We start from the raw sequence: 16,341 nt of genomic DNA, 5'->3' as shown, positions 1-16,341 counted from the left end.
CGGATCCAAACCCAGGCGTCCGGAGCAGCCGCGTCCTCCGATTGCTTCACCAATCTATGTCCCCGCCTGGGTTTCCGAGGCTAGCTGTAATGTGATTGGCTGACTTTGCAAAAGTATAGATTTGCATTGACTGTGGAAGGGTTAGGGTTGTAGACTGCGTTGTAGACTATTGGCCAATCACGGTGCAGGATTGGTCAGTGTCCAAAACTCACACTAGTAACGTATGTTTCTATATCAGTGGTGCTCAAACTTTTTCATGTCCAGGACCCCCAAAATTACTATATGTATTTGACCGCCGACCCCCATCTCAAAATATTTTGTTCCACGGACCCCCAAGAAGCAAAGATTTGAGTTAAAAATGTTCGCTTTAAAACAATATATATTGAAAGATTTGCACACATTTTCACAATTTTTCTAAAATAGCAGATCTACAAGCTCGTTGCGCGGCACTCGGTGCCGCGCAACAAGCTTGTATATCTGCTATTTTTTAATAGCCAAAGTGTAAAATAATGTTTTTTTAGCTCAAATCAAAAAGTAACACAGATGCGTTCCACGTCTTAATGGGTTAAAAAAAAAGAAAGGAAATCCAAAATACATTTGTCATCTATTGTGAAAATTATTATATATTTTTTTACCTTCATCTCTGAATGAACAAGGAAGCATGGGATTACATATAATAGCAGTGATTCTCAGCCTCTTTCCATTTCAAGGACCCCCAGTTTTATTTAACTCTGAGAGTGTGCAAATGGAACCAAATGGACCTGTTTGCACACTCAGAGTTACAGACCCATAAGGCATTGGTTCTCAAAGTGGGGTCCGGGGACCCCCAGGGGTCCTTGAGGGAGTTCCAGGGGGTCCCCAGCTAAATGATAGATTAGGCACCAAATGGACCCTTATAGGTCTGTAACTCTGAGAGTGTACAAATGGAACCAAATGGACCCTTATGGGTCTGTAACTCTGAGAGTGTACAAATGGAACCAAATGGACCCGTTAGGGTCCATTTGGTTCCATTTGTACCAAATTGACATAGATTTTTCAATATAAATTGCGGTCCAAGTGATAGAAATGCCATTAAATGGGGGTCTGTAGCCCTAATGCATGTCAAACTGGGGGTCCTTGAAATTAAAATGGTTGAGAATCACTGCTAGAGCCGTAAAAAATCTTCTCTTATGGGGGTCCCTGGCATATCTTTTGAAATGGGGGTCTGCGGGCTAATAAGTGTCAATTTGGGGGTCCTTGACATGAAAAAGTTTGAGAACCACTGCCATAAGGGACCCCCCCCCCCCCCCCCCCCCCGACCCGACATTGGGAAACAGTACAGCGTTCTAAAACTAAAATATTAGACATATGTGCTTTTCAGTTTGCTGCTGTGTGTCTCATGTTGTGTTGTTGTGGGGTTGTTGTTGTTGTTGCTACAGACTATGAGGCGTCTCTGAAGAAGGAAGGGGGGATTCCTGAGGGTCCGGTGTTAGAGTCTCTGCTGGCTGGAGAGACCCTGGACAAGAAGATAGAGACCAAGGAGGAGGAGCCCATGAGTGAATGTCAGGTAAGACACACAGACGCACACACGCACGCACGCACGCACGCACGCACGCACGCACGCACGCACGCACGCACACACACACACACACACACACACACACACACACACACACACACACACACACACACACACACACACACACTCTCTCTCTCTCTTTAACTCATCATTTCTCTCAATTCAATTCAATTCAATTCAATTCAAAGGGCTTTATTGGCATGACGTGTTACACTGCCAAAGCAAAAGTAGAACAATACAATCAAAATAAGATAATATTATGTACAATTAAAAGGAAATAGAAATGATGTGTACACAGAGCTGTTACATTTCAACTGAGGGAAGTCTAACTTACAAGACCATGCTGTACGAATCGTGCATTTGCTGTTGGATATACATATAGGAGCGGTCAGCTTGGGATAAGCTTTTGCAAAGGTGTGCACAAATAGCATAGCAGCGTTTTTTCAAAAGTGTTTAAAGGTAAATTGCTCTGTTTGTACAGTTTCTCTCTCTCTCTCTCTCTCTCTCTCTCTCTCTCTCTCTCTCTCTCTGTCTCTCTCTCTCTCTCTCTCTCTCTCTCTCTCTCTCTCTGAGTCATTGTAGTCAAGAGTGTGTCTTTTGGCAGTGACAGAGTCTCCCGCAGCTCTGATAGTTTCCTCCTGGCACTGTGTGTGTGTGTGTGTGTGTGTGTGTGTGTGTGTGTGTGTGTGTGTGTGTGTGTGTGTGTGTGTGTGTGTGTGTGTGTGTGTGTGTGTGTGTGTGTGTGTGTGTGTGTGCGCACGCACACGCGTGTGTGTGATTCCACTGAGTCAGTGTAAGTGTTTCCCCCAGACTCAGTGTGAGTGTAAGCACAAATGTAGTGTGTATGTCCAGTAAAGTATGCGTGCCAGTGGCGAGTATCTATATATATTTTTTTTTTGGCACTATATGGCAAGTATATGCAGAAAATATATTGCATATACTGCCTACATACTGCATACAGCCATATTCAGGTTTATATATGTGCATAAATGTGGACATATATGCAGGCAGACAATTTTGAATATGTCACATATATCATAAACATATATGTTGCTTATATAAAAACAGACATGTTCATATATTTCCTTTGCCCCCCCCCTGCTGGCAGAGGCAAAAATCGCCAATGTGTGTGCCTGTGCGTGTGTTCGTGTGACCACGTGGGAGCCTGTCAGCCTTTTACACAGACAAAGTGCATGCATTTGTGTGCTTGCGTGTGCGTGTGCGTGTGCGTGTGCGTGTGCGTGTGCGTGTGCGTGTGCGTGTGCGTGTGTGTGTGTGTGTGTGTGTGTGTGTGTGTGTGTGTGTGTGTGAGAGAGAGAGAGAGAGAGACTGTGTGACTGTGTGTTTATCATGGTGGCAAATGAACGTTGACTTCTCCCACATGAAAAGAAGGCTGTCCCCTGCCTACCCTCTCTTCCACCATGTGGACACTTAGTGACTGAGTTACGAGTCCTGAAAGTGGGCCCCGTTGAGTTGAGGCATTACATTTTGTTTGACTCAGTTCCTCACACATGTAGATCAGCTATGTTCAAAATGTTCGAAATGGTCATATTATTGTTTTCATTTATCTATTCATTTGAGAGGTATTAAAAAGGTATTAAAAGTCCTTAAAATGTCACTTTAGAAATGTGCAGATTCCATGTATAGACGTATACTGTATGTTGGTTTGTTTACTGTTGAGTGAGAAAACAATGTTGCACATTAAGCTAATCATCGGGGGCCACCCAAAATTATTAGGGGACCCTCCTGGGGGTCCCGACCCACAGGTTGAGAGCCACTAAACCCAGGATGCTTTCATCCCAGCAGGATGCTCAACCTGCCAGGCAGCTAGTCTACGGCCTAGACTCCATCCTCGCTGCTAACGGGCGGAAACCTTGTATGTCCAAAACTGTTACTTTTCAGGAAATGGAAGCAAGAACCCGTACAATGTAGTTATTATTTAGTCATAAACTCTTGATAATAATTTTCATTGGTTCAATATTTATAAAAATCACACCCAGTGTGAAGTGAGTGGTGCCTTCAATGAGTTAATTTCATTAAGCTATTATTTGTCACGGTGTGGTGCAGGCAGGGGACCCAAGCGCAGAGAGGACACGGAAGGTTTGTTGAAACGGTATAGCTTTACTTTGAAAACTTGTAAAATACAAATAATAAACAAACAAGGCAACCCTCGAACACGAGGGGAAAGTGTAAGGCACACGGCACGGGGAGCAGAAATAACAGAAGCACAAACGAGGAGCTCACGCCGTGGCAATGGAATAGAGAATAGAGATACAACACAGGAACGCCAGCTGACGCCGGCTAAGTAGGCTACAGCATCATTAAGCTGAGGAGGCTCAGCTGGGTAACAAGTCAGTTGCAGTGCAAACTAGAGCAGTGGTTCTCAAACCTTTTCATGTCAAGGACCCCCAAATTGACACTTATTAGCCCGCGGACCCCCATTTGAAAAGATATGCCAGGGACCCCCCATAACAGATGATTTTTACAGCTCTAGCAGTCAATTCTCAACCATTTTAATTGAAGTTTGACATGCATTAGGCTGCGGACCCCCATTTAATGGCATTTCTATCTCTTGGACCCCAATTCATATTGTAAAATCAATGTTAATATAACTCTGAGAGTGTACAAATGGAACCAAATGGACCCACGGGTCCATTTGGTTCCATTTGTACACTCTCAGAGTTACAGACCCATAAGGGTCCATTTGGTTCCTATCCATCATTTAGCTGGGGACCTCCTGGAACCCCCTCAAGTACCCCTGGGGGTCCCCGGACCCCACTTTGAGAACCAATGAACTAGAGTACAGGCAAAGAGGAGGGGGGAGGGGCAGAGGAGAGGTAGAGGAGACAAGGCGGGCAACAACAACTAAGCAGACAGGGAGACACAGAACAATACTACAAAATAAGGTACAAAAGTGTAAAGCAAAACCTAACACAGAAACAAGGACTTGCAACAAGACTTGACCATAAAAGGGCAGGAAGGTCCAAATAATAACGTCAGAGTGCACGGCCCGAGGAGCGGACCGTGACAATTATTAGCCTAAGACTGCTTTAAAAGTACTTAAAGTACTTTTACTCAAATTGTAGATGGGTCATTTTAGTGTGTGTGTGTGTCGTGTGTGTGTGTGTGTGTGTGTGTGTGTGTGTGTGTGTGTGTGTGTGTGTGTGTGTGTGTGTGTGTGTGTGTGTGTGTGTGTGTGTGTGTGTGTGTGTGTGTGTGTGTGTGCGTGCGTGCGTGCGTGCGTGCGTGCGTGCGTGCGTGCGTGCCTGCGCCAGTATTTATACGCAATTTAGTAACTTCCAAGTGGTTTTACTTAAATTAGTTACTTTTTACAGACTCTGATGACTTTTAAGTATTTTACTAATTTTAGCTAATTTAAAGTCTTTTTTTACGTATTTTCACTAATTTTAACATGTTCAAGTATTTTTTACTCATTTTAAGTATTTTGCTCATTTTAGGTACCTTAAAGTATTTATACACATTTGAAGTATTTTTACTCAATGTATTGACTTTCTTTTAAGTGCTTTTACTGAAAAGGGTGTGAGTGTGAGTGTATGTGTGTGTGTGTGTGTGTGTGTGTGTGTGTGTGTGTGTGTGTGTGTGTGTGTGTGTGTGTGTGTGTGTGTGTGCGTGTGTGCGTGCGTGCGTGCGTGCGTGCGTGCGTGCGTGCGTGCGTGCGTGCGTGCGTGCGCGCACACGTGCGTGTGCACACGCACATGAAGCCAGCCTGTGTGTGCATGTCTTTCAGTGGCGCATGAGTTGTACTCCTGTGTGTGTTTAATTAGTGTAACTAGTTGCATCTTTGTGTTGCAATCAGCTGCAGCTGTTGAGGCCGTGCTCAAATGGACGGACGGACGGACGGACGGATGAACGGACAGACCCACACACACGGTCAAGTGTAGGAGTGGTTGGCCCCACTCAAAAACCCACAGCCACACTTACACCAATGACTTACACTGTCACTTAATTCCCCCCCCAAAAAATTGCCAAAAATAGCTATTTTTTGTTACTTTTGTGTGACACTGTAGTATGTTGCAGTAGACATTAATAAAACAAAAAATAACTATTGAGATACAAGGTTTCTGCCCGACAGCAACAATATGGTCTCTCTCTATACTTACGTCGCTGTAGATGCATGATTTTGTTTTTCTCCCACTCTTTCTCCCGTCGATCGCCGTGATCTTCAGGTGTGACATCGCAGCTCAAAGCTTTTGTCTTTTTGCAAAAACGAGAGTGACATCTGCTGCGGTGTGAGACATACATGTCCCTCATGCTCATCCTCCTGTTCTTTACCGTTAAAACAAGAACGTGGGCACTGGCTTCTCTGCTTTTTCTCTCTCACCAAGGAAACATACAGTAGTTATATAAAAAGTGAAACGCCAAAGTTTCTGAATGCTGCGCAGAATGTGGTGACCTATCGTATTCTGTGACTGGAGCTCTCCCGCCTGTCCAAGTTTCAGAGTGTAGCGCTAAAGCTTTCTGTCATCTCATTAGCTGTCTACTACTTGATCGTGTTACAGCATCACACAAAAGTATGAAAACGCGTTACGAGCTTGCCGATCTGCTACTTTTGATACTTTTGAATTTGAATCCTGAAAAGTAACAGTTTTGGACATATGAGGTTTTCACCCGACGGAGACAATTTAATGTGAGGAGAGAGAAAAAGGCGGCAAATGGCTCTGCTCTTTTAGAGCTCTGCCTGCCTTGTATTAAATAAGCGTGGTTGAACTTTAGCAAAGCAACCTTTCTTGTATACCAAACCCCCTGTGGGCATAAACAGAATAACAGCAGCCAGGTGGCAGCTGCTGACTGTATACACACAAACTAAACTAAACTAATCTGCATAGATGTGTGATTGAGTGTGCAACTGTAGGAATGGGTGTCAAAGTTGTCAGTCAGTCAGTCAGTCAGTCAGTCAGTCAGTCAGTGGTGTAAAGTAAGATACATGTACTCAAGTACGGTACCTAAGTACAATTTTGGGGTATTTTTTACTTTACTGTAGTATTTCCAATTTTCAATACATTTACTTCTGCTCCACTACATGCGGTTATGCGGTCACCCTGACTCAGAGATTAGACGCCTCTGCCCTGCACAGTCTAATAGAAAGCACAAAGCTTTAAAAAATAAAGTCTGCCTCATCCAGGCAGTTGGCCAGGAGCCACTTTGAGTGGTAGTTGGGATAAACGCAGTCAGTGGAGCAAACGCAGTCCGCACCAATAATATTTACGATTCTGTCCCTATCGGTACATAACTCGGACGGCGCTGAGTCGACTAGCAGCCCAGCGGCTGGTCGACGCGGGCACTCGCGCCTGGAGGCGCGAGGGCGCGTCTCCTCAGCCTTAAGGTCTGCTGAGTCGGCGCGCCTCCGTCATGGCCCATAACTTATAATTATAAATTATAGGGAAAACACATCCTTAAATGGAATTGGGAAATGGTTTTACCTTTAGTCTAGGTAAACTTAATTATTTGCAAAACATGACATCCCTTATTCAAAACAGATGGCGAATGCATTCTTCTCTTTATAGGGCCTACACAGGTAATAAAATTGCCTGTGAGACCTTCATGAATTGAACCTCACAGTCAGCAGTCAGTCAGTCAGTGGTGTAAAGTAAGATACATGTACTCAAGTACGGTACCTAAGTACAATTTTGGGGTATTTTTTACTTTACTGTAGTATTTCCAATTTTCAATACATTTACTTCTGCTCCACTACATCTCAGAGAGAATTTTTTTACTTTTTACTCCACTACAATACTTTGTAGATTTTGATTATTGTTACAAAACATACATTAATCACTTCAGCCCTATTTAAACTTTGGCTATTTGAAAATAGTCAATCTACAAGCTCACAACACGTCACGATGCACCGTGTTGTGTGCTTGTAAATCTACTGTTTTCACAAGATTTCTTTATCAATTTTACACATAATAAGTTGTGAAATGGGACATTCTGCATAATGAGTACTTTTACGCCAATACTTTTGTACTTTTCCTAAAGTAAATTTTGATTACCGGACTACTAACAGAGTATTTATTCAGTGCAGTATTGATACATTTACTTAAGTAAAACATTTGAGTACTTTTTTCACCACAGTCAGTCAAAAAAACAAACAACCAGCGGTCCAGGCACCTATAGGCTCAATGTAGCCTGACAGCGCGTCACAGGTTCGAGTCCCGAGCCCGACGGCCTTTGCTGCATGTCAATGCCCATCTCTCTCTCCATTCAGACTAACTGTCCTATCAATAAAGGCATAAACGCCCAAAAATAATTTTAAAAAACAACACCCAGTCAGTCCATCTCTCTGTCTGTTTATTTCTGTAGAAGTTGCTGGTTGGTGATTTTCCTCATGAGCTGGAGGTAGAGGAGATGGAAGAAGACGTTCCCAAACGCAAGAACCGAACCAAAGGACGGGTGAGACACCTTTCATTCTCCCCTAATAGGTGGTATCTATCTATCTATCTATCTATCTATCTATCTATCTATCTATCTATCTATCTATCTATCTATCTATCTATATACCTACCTACCTACCTACCTACCTATCTATCTACCTATCTAGCTATATAGCTAGCTATATAGCTATCTATCTAGATACTGTATCTATCTAGCTATCTATCGTACATACAGATGCAAACAGCGATATGTACAACTAGGGCTGTCACGATTACAAATTCAAGTTGACGATTAATTGTCACACAAATAATTGCGATTAACTATTTATTGAGTTTTTAATATTGAACATTGGAACGTATAATTATGAATAAAAACTTAATTTCTGTTTGCCTTTTAGGCTTCGTAATCACAAATTGCACAGGGCAGATTACTGACATAATTAATCATTTTAAACTATAAAAAATAGTGGAAATAGCTGATCAGCGCGTCACAAAGTGACGGTTATCTCAAATAATTGCTATTAGACGGTTATGTAATAATTGTGACAGGCCCATGTACAACATACAGTTCCATGGCTGAGCAGTGAGGGAGGGTTGGATGCAGAGAAGAGCACAGTGACAGTGGTTGTGCTGCAGACAACACCCATAGGTGATGGTGATGGTGATGGGAGATTGCAAAGACGTACAGTATGCAGCGCAGAAACAGCGATATTACTGGTACCATGTACTTCTACTCAGGACTTGACTGTCCAGGGAGGCTGTCGAGGTCGTGAGTATTTTTGGAATAGGGTTCAGAGAACACCAGCGGTTTGGTTTCTCCCTGAGGAAAGTTTGTGTAAGCCTTGCGGAGCCATGTGGCCCAAAGGGCCAGGAGCCTATCTCCTGTTTCTATTGTGTGGCGGCTTGATGTACAAGTACGTCCCCCAGCGTCAGTAACAGTGTCAGTTTACCTCATGTGGATTATGCGGTCGACATGCGCTGACATTTTGCACGGACTGTTTTTTTGCACTGACTTTCGCGGTATGTGTTTTTCTCGCACCTTAACTAACGTCCATAGTATCACGCACACTGACGTACAGTATCTGCTGCTTCACTCACGCACCTTTATATCTTACCTTACTATGTGTAAATATGTAGATCATTTGTTTGTTTTCTTTGATTGATCTCTCTTCCCCTTTGCCCCCCCACAACCTTCTTCTTCGTCCCCTTTTCTTTTATGGAAATAACAAAAAACGATAGAGCTTGCTCAAAAACGAACTAATCACACGGCCACTGAGCTGGTGTTTGTTATACAGCTCTCAGATTTGTTTATAAAATTTGCGATCTTAAATGACGATTGATGCAAAAAAAATAATGTTTTTGACTACGAGCAGTTTTGCCCATGCCGTGGGCATACAACGGCAAATTCAGGACACACGAACATGGACGAACGACACGCGCACGTGGAGAACTGGCCACACCACTGTGCCGCGGGCTTCGATGTATCTGTGCTCCTTCTGCCTCGTTCGGAACATGGCTCTTTGCTGCCTGATCCTACGATACCCAGAATTCTCTACACGAAGGCAACCGGCCCTAGTCTCCTATAGTCCCTATAGTGGCAGAGTGGAGAATAGCTGTAGTTTTTCTTTTTTCTTTTTTTAATGTCTGCGTGACTACGTCACCGTGCAGACAATTTGTGGCGCTTTAGATTTGCTGCGATACAGAAAGCACCGTCACTCCCCCCCCTCCCCCCCCTCCCCCCCATAAAGACCTGGAGATGAGGTTTGATAAACAGTGGAGAAACTACTGAAATACCACCGTTGTTATTGTTTAATAGGAAGGATAGTTCAGAGGAATGCTAGTGTGCCGTCTCTGTCGGGGGGAAAACTCATATGTCCAAAACTGTTACTTTTCCACATTCAAATTCAAAAGCATCAAAAGTAGCAGATCCACAAGCTCGAAACGCGTCGCTTCGCGCCGCGTTTCGAGCTTGTGGATCTGCTACTTTTGATGCTTTTGTGAGACGCTGTAGTATGATCAAGTAGGGCGTTAATTTAAGAAAAACACTTTTTTTTAAATATGGAGATAAGAGGTTTCTGGCCGACAGCAGCGATGTCTGTTGTGAAATGTCACTGTCACTGTTGCTGCTGACGCCCCCATGCTGTGGGAGGGTAATTGAATGGTTAATACTGTGTTCTGAAACGCAACCCCCCCCCCCCTCTCTCTCCCTCTCCCTCTCTCTCTCTCTCTCTCTCTCTCTCCCCCCTCTCTCTCTCTCTCTCTCTCTCTCTCTCTCTCCCTCTCCCTCTCCCTCTATTCTCACTCTATCTCTCTCTCTCTCTATCCCTCTCCCTCTCTCTGACACGTACATTCATATAAATACTGACACCAAGGCTGCTAATTGGAGCTGTTGCCTCCCTGCCGAGGTGTCATCAGCTCCCTCCAGCTGAAAATGGAGTCTTACAATGACTGCATGATTACTGTGTGACTGTGAGTGCGTGCGTGCGTGCGTGCGTGCGTGCGTGCGTGCGTGCGTGCGTGCGTGCGTGCGTGCGTGCGTGCGTGCGTGCGTGCGTTTGTGCGTGCGTGAGAGGAGTGTGTATGTGTGTGACTGTGTAAACCAAGCAGAAGCAGCATGAGATTTAGCTGGCTGTGTGTGTGTGTGTGCGTGCATGCATGCGTACGTGTGTGTCTAAACTTGAACAGCATGGAGCATGAGTTTTAACTTGGTAATACTGTGCGTGCTGTGTGTGTGTGTGTGTGTGTGTGTGTGTGTGTGTGTGTGTGTGTGTGTGTGTGTGTGTGTGTGTGTGTGTGTGTGTGTGTGTGTGTGTGTGTGTGTGTGTGTGTGTGTGTGTGTGTGTTCTCTGCAGGCCTGTGGTGTTGGGGGCATGAGGAAAAGACAAGAGCCCAGTGCCATTGAAGACAGAGACAAGCCATACGTCTGTGACAGTCAGTATCACACTTTCTGATTTATCCTGTAGGCACAAGGTGTGTGTGTGTGTGTGCGTGCCTGCGTGCCTGTGTGTGTGTGTGTGTGTGTGTGTGTGTGTGTGTGTGTGTGTGTGTGTGTGTGTGTGTGTGTGTGTGTGTGTGTGTGTGTGTGTGTGTGTGTGTGTGTGTGTGTGTGTGTGTCGTGCAAATTCTGTCAAAATTCTGTCAAAATTCTGTCAAAATTCTGTCAAAATTCTGTCAATGTCAGTGTAACATCACACTCTGTAAATATGCTCCAGTCTGTGCTGTAGTCTCCTGATAATGTCTTCAGAATTCAGAATTACAATCTGATGACGTTGAATAATGACTCCCACTGTTTATTGTCTATTTAAACGTTCTATTGCACATGTGTATCAGTCAGTCAGTAAGAGATCAACCTATAGAGAAGAAATTCCTTGCATACTGTATGTGAACAAACTAAATGGACTCTGGGTTCTAAGACGCTAGAATGTGTGGTCATTTTGCTGGTGCTCAGGGTCGGAGCCATGCTGCCCGGGTCAGGAGCATACTGTATCTCCTGTTTCCTTAGTGTGAGACAGCTTGATGTACAAGTACTGTATACCCTCTAGACATGATGCTAATATCTCACATGATGTACAAGCAGTGGTGGAAAAAAGTATTCAGTACTGTAATGTAGAGATACTCTGTTACAAGTGAAAGCCCGGAATAAAAAAAATACCTGAGTAAAAGTACAAAAGTATTGGTATCCAAATGTACCAAAAGTGGAACATACTCATTATGCAGAAGGTCCAACTTCACAAGTTTTCAAATGTATAATAAAATGTGTGTGTGTGTGTGTGTGTGTGTGTGTGTGTGTGTGTGTGTGTGTGTGTGTGTGTGTGTGTGTGTGTGTGTGTGTGTGTGTGTGTGTGTGTGTGTGTGTGTGTGTGTGTGTGTGTGTGTGTGTGTGTGCGTGCGTGCGTGCGTGCGTGCGTGCGTGCGTGCGTGCGTGCGTGCGTGCGTGCGTGCGTGCGTGCGTGTGGGGTGTGTGTGCGTGCGTGTGCGTGTGCGCACTCTGTTTCAGTCTGTGGGAAGCGCTATAAGAATCGCCCGGGCCTGAGTTACCACTACACTCACACACACCTGGCGGACGAGGAGGGCGAGGAAGACAACGAACGACACACGCTGCCCTTCCAGCGCAAGAACAACCACAAGCGTGAGTGTACTGGCTCACACGTTACACCTAAGGCTGAGAAATACACACCCTTTAGGCTATTGGTTATCAAAGTGGGGTCCGGGGACCCCCAGGGGTCCATGGGGGGGGGGTTCCAGGGGGTCCCCAGCAAAATGTGTTAATATAGCATCACAATAATGTTAAAGACGGGGTGCCGTGATTTTCAGTGATTTCCCCCCCCCCCTAAAACATAATTATCAGGTATTATGGTTATACTAGGAGGAAGATTTTTTTCAAAGTGTACAGAAATTGTTAAAATTATGTTTTTATGTGGACACGCCTCCAGTTCATTAAGTATACCTGGTTCTCACCTTAGCACCTCCTCCACCACCTTAGCACCACCCACCTGTCCTAGTCCCTCCTCCTCCTCATGCCCACACCTGTTGTGTTATGATAATGAGGGGGAGGGTATGTTTTTACTATGTCACTAAAGCGCTGTTTCTATTGGCACGTTTGACCCTCAAGGTTTCAGCCTCCAGGAAGAAACTTCAAATAGTGAGAGAAGACATAAAGCACCATAAAACCACCACCGGGGGGCTTAATGAAGTTCTATCAACCTCATAGACACATGAAAAACATAAAAAGTGCAAAAACATGGCACCAGCTCTTTAACCACTTTAAGCTTTTATACTTTGGCTATTCAAAAATAGCAGATATACAAGCTCATAGCACGGCACCGAGTGCCGCGCTATGAGCTTGTAGATCTGCTATTTTTGAAAAATCGTGAACATTTGGGCAAACCTTTGAATAAAGCTTTTTTAAAGCCATTTGTAACTCAAATCTTCGGTTCTGGGGGGTCCCTGGAACAAAATATTTTGAGATGGGGGTCCGTGGCCAAATACATGGCATTTCGGGGGTCCTTCACAGGAAAAAGCTTCTGAGAACCACTATGCCAGTTATTCTCAACCTGGTGGGCGGCGAGGGTACTGCAAGGGGGCCTCCAAATAATTGTCAAAACACTAAGATTTTAATGATATAATATAACAATAATATAAAAAAAAGAATGTAAAAAGAAAAGAAATTCATGCTATTTTTTCATCTAAAACCTAAAAAAAAAGTAGGTATTATATTGTGATACTGATAAATAGGGACTTAAAGTCTACTACGTTGATCCAAGCCGGAACACAATCAATTGATTGACCATAACATGCTCTGAAAATGCACGCGGCCCACCCATCTGACCACTAAACAGACAAATGTCACATGACACATGAGAGAAATGACGTATCGTTGCTGTCGGGCAGAAACCTCTTATCTCCATACTGTTTTTGTAAAAAATAAATCGTAAATTAACGCCCTTCTTGATCATACTACAGCGTCACACAAAATGATCAAAAGTAGCAGATCTTGCTGCTTTTGCAATTTTTGAATTTGAATCCTTAAAAGTATCATTTTTGGACATATGAGGTTTCAACCCGACAGAGATGATATTTGAAACGGGTCAAGCAGCACTTTCTAACATACAGTATTATGTCATTTTGTCGAAAAGAGACGCTTGACAGAAGAATAAATTAGCCGACTGGTTCCTAATTTGTAACTATGGCAACCGATGAGGAACTAACTCCTTCCGTTGTCCTTACAGGACACCAACTCCGTTCCACAAACAATCCTCGAAAATAGCTGATCTTTATACTACCTCACAGTGCGCCGCAACACCCGTGAGCTGATGCCGTTTGTGTGAACTGTGAACATTGTGACCTTGCGGATCAGCTATTTTCGGTGACAATATTAGGTGTAGTAAAAGTAAAAAGGAGGGGGCTGAGTATACCCTTGGGGGACTCCGGTCAATGAGGTATATAGGATTTAATTGGGTGAAGTCCCACTGACTGTGTTTTTATTTATTGTCATTTGATGCATTTATTTTGTCTTGGTCCTAGATAATCAATCTGTGCAGTTAGCGTACTGCACCTACTGTAGTTGTGAGGGCACACTAAAGATACTACAAGCCTTTGTAGCATCATCACAATTTGCTGTAATGAGTATAAGCGTGCTGGAATGCCTTATTGCTTTATTAGACAGTACAATCCTCGGCGTTCATTCATCCATTTTGTAACGCTGAGAGTGTACAAATGGAAAAAAAACGTGTGCGATAAGACAACGAGCCTTTGACTTTTGTACTGAGTGGCTGACAGAGAGTGTAGTCATTTCGTCTTTCCTTTGTATCCGTATAGCCTTAGCCTTGGGCTGAGTTTGCCTCAGGCTAATTTAGTCTCTTTTTCATACTTCACCAGTTCAGTCCCACTATTCTGGGATTAACCCTCTGGAGTCTGGGCTTTGCCAAGTACAACACAGAAATGAGTCGTGGTGACGCTGATGCAGGCCACATGACGACACGCTAAGGTACAATATTTATATGACAGCCATAAGGGCACACCCCACTTGACATACTTTACATATACTTTAAATATACAGTAGTTGTAACTGTAACAGCTGTACAATTTACTGCTGAGGTGGAGTCTGAAGATACCTTCCTGTGGTCTCTTGTCGGGGAGCCTCGGGAACCCATGAGGCGGGCACATAGATTGGTGAAGCAATAGAGCACCGAAGTCTGTCGTAATTTACTCATCCTACCTGGGTTGCGGTTTTATTTCCCCCATTCACAATTCCCATAGACTTGTTTAATATACCGTCAAATAAGAACTGTGTTCCAAAAATAAACAAATGACCCCGGCGGTTTGACTCATATGGATATGAAGCATCAACTGACGGTGAGAAAACGCTAATGTTACTGCGGCCAAATTAGTTACATTTTCGCCAGAAATGGACTTTATCAAATATGAGTGACTGACTATCATAAACGATACAGCAACACCTCCCTGACAATATCGCCGGGACAGTTTGTTTATTTTTTCGACCACAATTCTCATATGAGACGATTCTAAGATGACCCAATGTTATTCTCCATAGAGAAATTACTTCCGCAACCCAGGGGATGAACGAGTGAAGAGCTAGAAGAGCTACTGTAAATAATAATAAAGACAACGCCGGGTTATTGTGTAAAAAAAGACATATTTAGCCACCGGACAGAATGCCCCCGCCCACTAAAAAACACTGTAAAAAATATCGCGAAAATTGCTAAAACTATAGAAAGCAGTAAATTTAAAAAAATGAACACTCATCTTTTATTTACTTTAATTACAATCTAAAACATAAACCTTGGTTGTAAAAAAACAAAGTTGTCCTTTAAGTAAAGAATTTGAGTACTTTTTCCACCACTGATTATGAGTGAAGCCTCTGGGAGCCAAACGGTGACCCATAGGCGAGCGAACAGCGCCAACTAGTTGAAAACCACTGCAAAACACAAATCTCGCAAAATATGACGTACACACTTTGTCAGTGACTTTGGCAGTCAAAGAGTTAATTTACAAAAAAATACAAAGAGTTAGAATATGGAGATAAGAGGTTTCTGCCCGACACAAACGCTATGTAGGTTAAGTATATGCACTGTCCCCATTACAAGGTGTGCTCAGCTCACTAATGTACAAGTCTTTTGTTTTAGCGTATGGGCGCTTTAGAATAGAACAGTGGTTCTCAACCTGGGAGTCACGACCCCCCGAGGGGTCGCCAAATCATTTGGAGGGGTCACCAGATGCTTTTCTGAATGTGCTCAAAGAAATTAAAATCTGAATAAAAAAACACATAGCTCTGTTTTCTTTGTTAATATTTCAGTAAAAACACATAATACAGGTACCATTTTTCGGAGGAAGAGAGAGCGAGGAAGTGTGTGTGTGTGTGTGTGTGTGTGTGTGTGTGTGTGTGTGTGTGTGTGTGTGTGTGTGTGTGTGTGTGTGTGTGTGTGTGTGTGTGTGTGTGTGTGTGTGTGTGTGTGTGTGTGTGTGTGTGTGTGTGTGTGTGTGTGCGCGCGCGCGCGCGTGCATGCGTGCATGCGTATGTGTGTGGCACTGGCCACAATGAGACGGTCCTAAAAAAAGTCCTAAAATAGCGATTTTTAGCAACATGTGCTGGTCACTACCGTCACTGCAGGTCTTTAGCGGATTCCTGCATTACCCAGAATTCCATTTGTTTTCACCGTAAGGCGGAAGCGTTTCAAAAAGCGTTCTTGTTGTTGTTTTATACTATCAGCGGATCGTTTCTCTTAGCCAGTGGAGCTTACCGTGAACTGTGTTTTCTTTAGCTGTTGCTTTTCCATCTTCAAATCCTATAATGCCATAAAAACAGCGTGAAATTCCTTTTTGTTACTAGCGCGGTAGTTCCGGGACAAACAGGGAACCGTTGCATTTCCG

General features: G+C 43.7%; 1 protein-coding gene across 2 annotated transcripts in view; it reads left to right on the top strand.

Moving 5' to 3' along the window:
* Positions 1-16,341, top strand: part of dpf1 (double PHD fingers 1) — a gene marked incomplete at both ends in the record, with an annotated part of 111,382 nt that overhangs the window by 50,561 nt on the left and 44,480 nt on the right. The window contains 4 exons of one of the 2 annotated variants that reach the window (XM_084064459.1): positions 1,419-1,546; positions 7,880-7,969; positions 10,803-10,881; positions 11,948-12,079. In XM_084064459.1, the coding sequence (XP_083920585.1) occupies positions 1,419-1,546; positions 7,880-7,969; positions 10,803-10,881; positions 11,948-12,079 (429 nt within the window). Of the gene's footprint in view, positions 1-1,418; positions 1,547-7,879; positions 7,970-10,802; positions 10,882-11,947; positions 12,084-16,341 lie in introns of both variants that reach the window. The other variant, XM_084064460.1, reaches the window with a different exon arrangement.

Source organism: Gymnoscopelus microlampas (assembly GCF_963454915.1).
Source record: "Gymnoscopelus microlampas genome assembly, chromosome: 8".
NCBI classification, from domain to species: domain Eukaryota; kingdom Metazoa; phylum Chordata; class Actinopteri; order Myctophiformes; family Myctophidae; genus Gymnoscopelus; species Gymnoscopelus microlampas.
The sequence above is the reverse complement of the archived record's forward strand: the minus strand, read 5'-3'. Positions and strand labels throughout refer to the sequence as shown.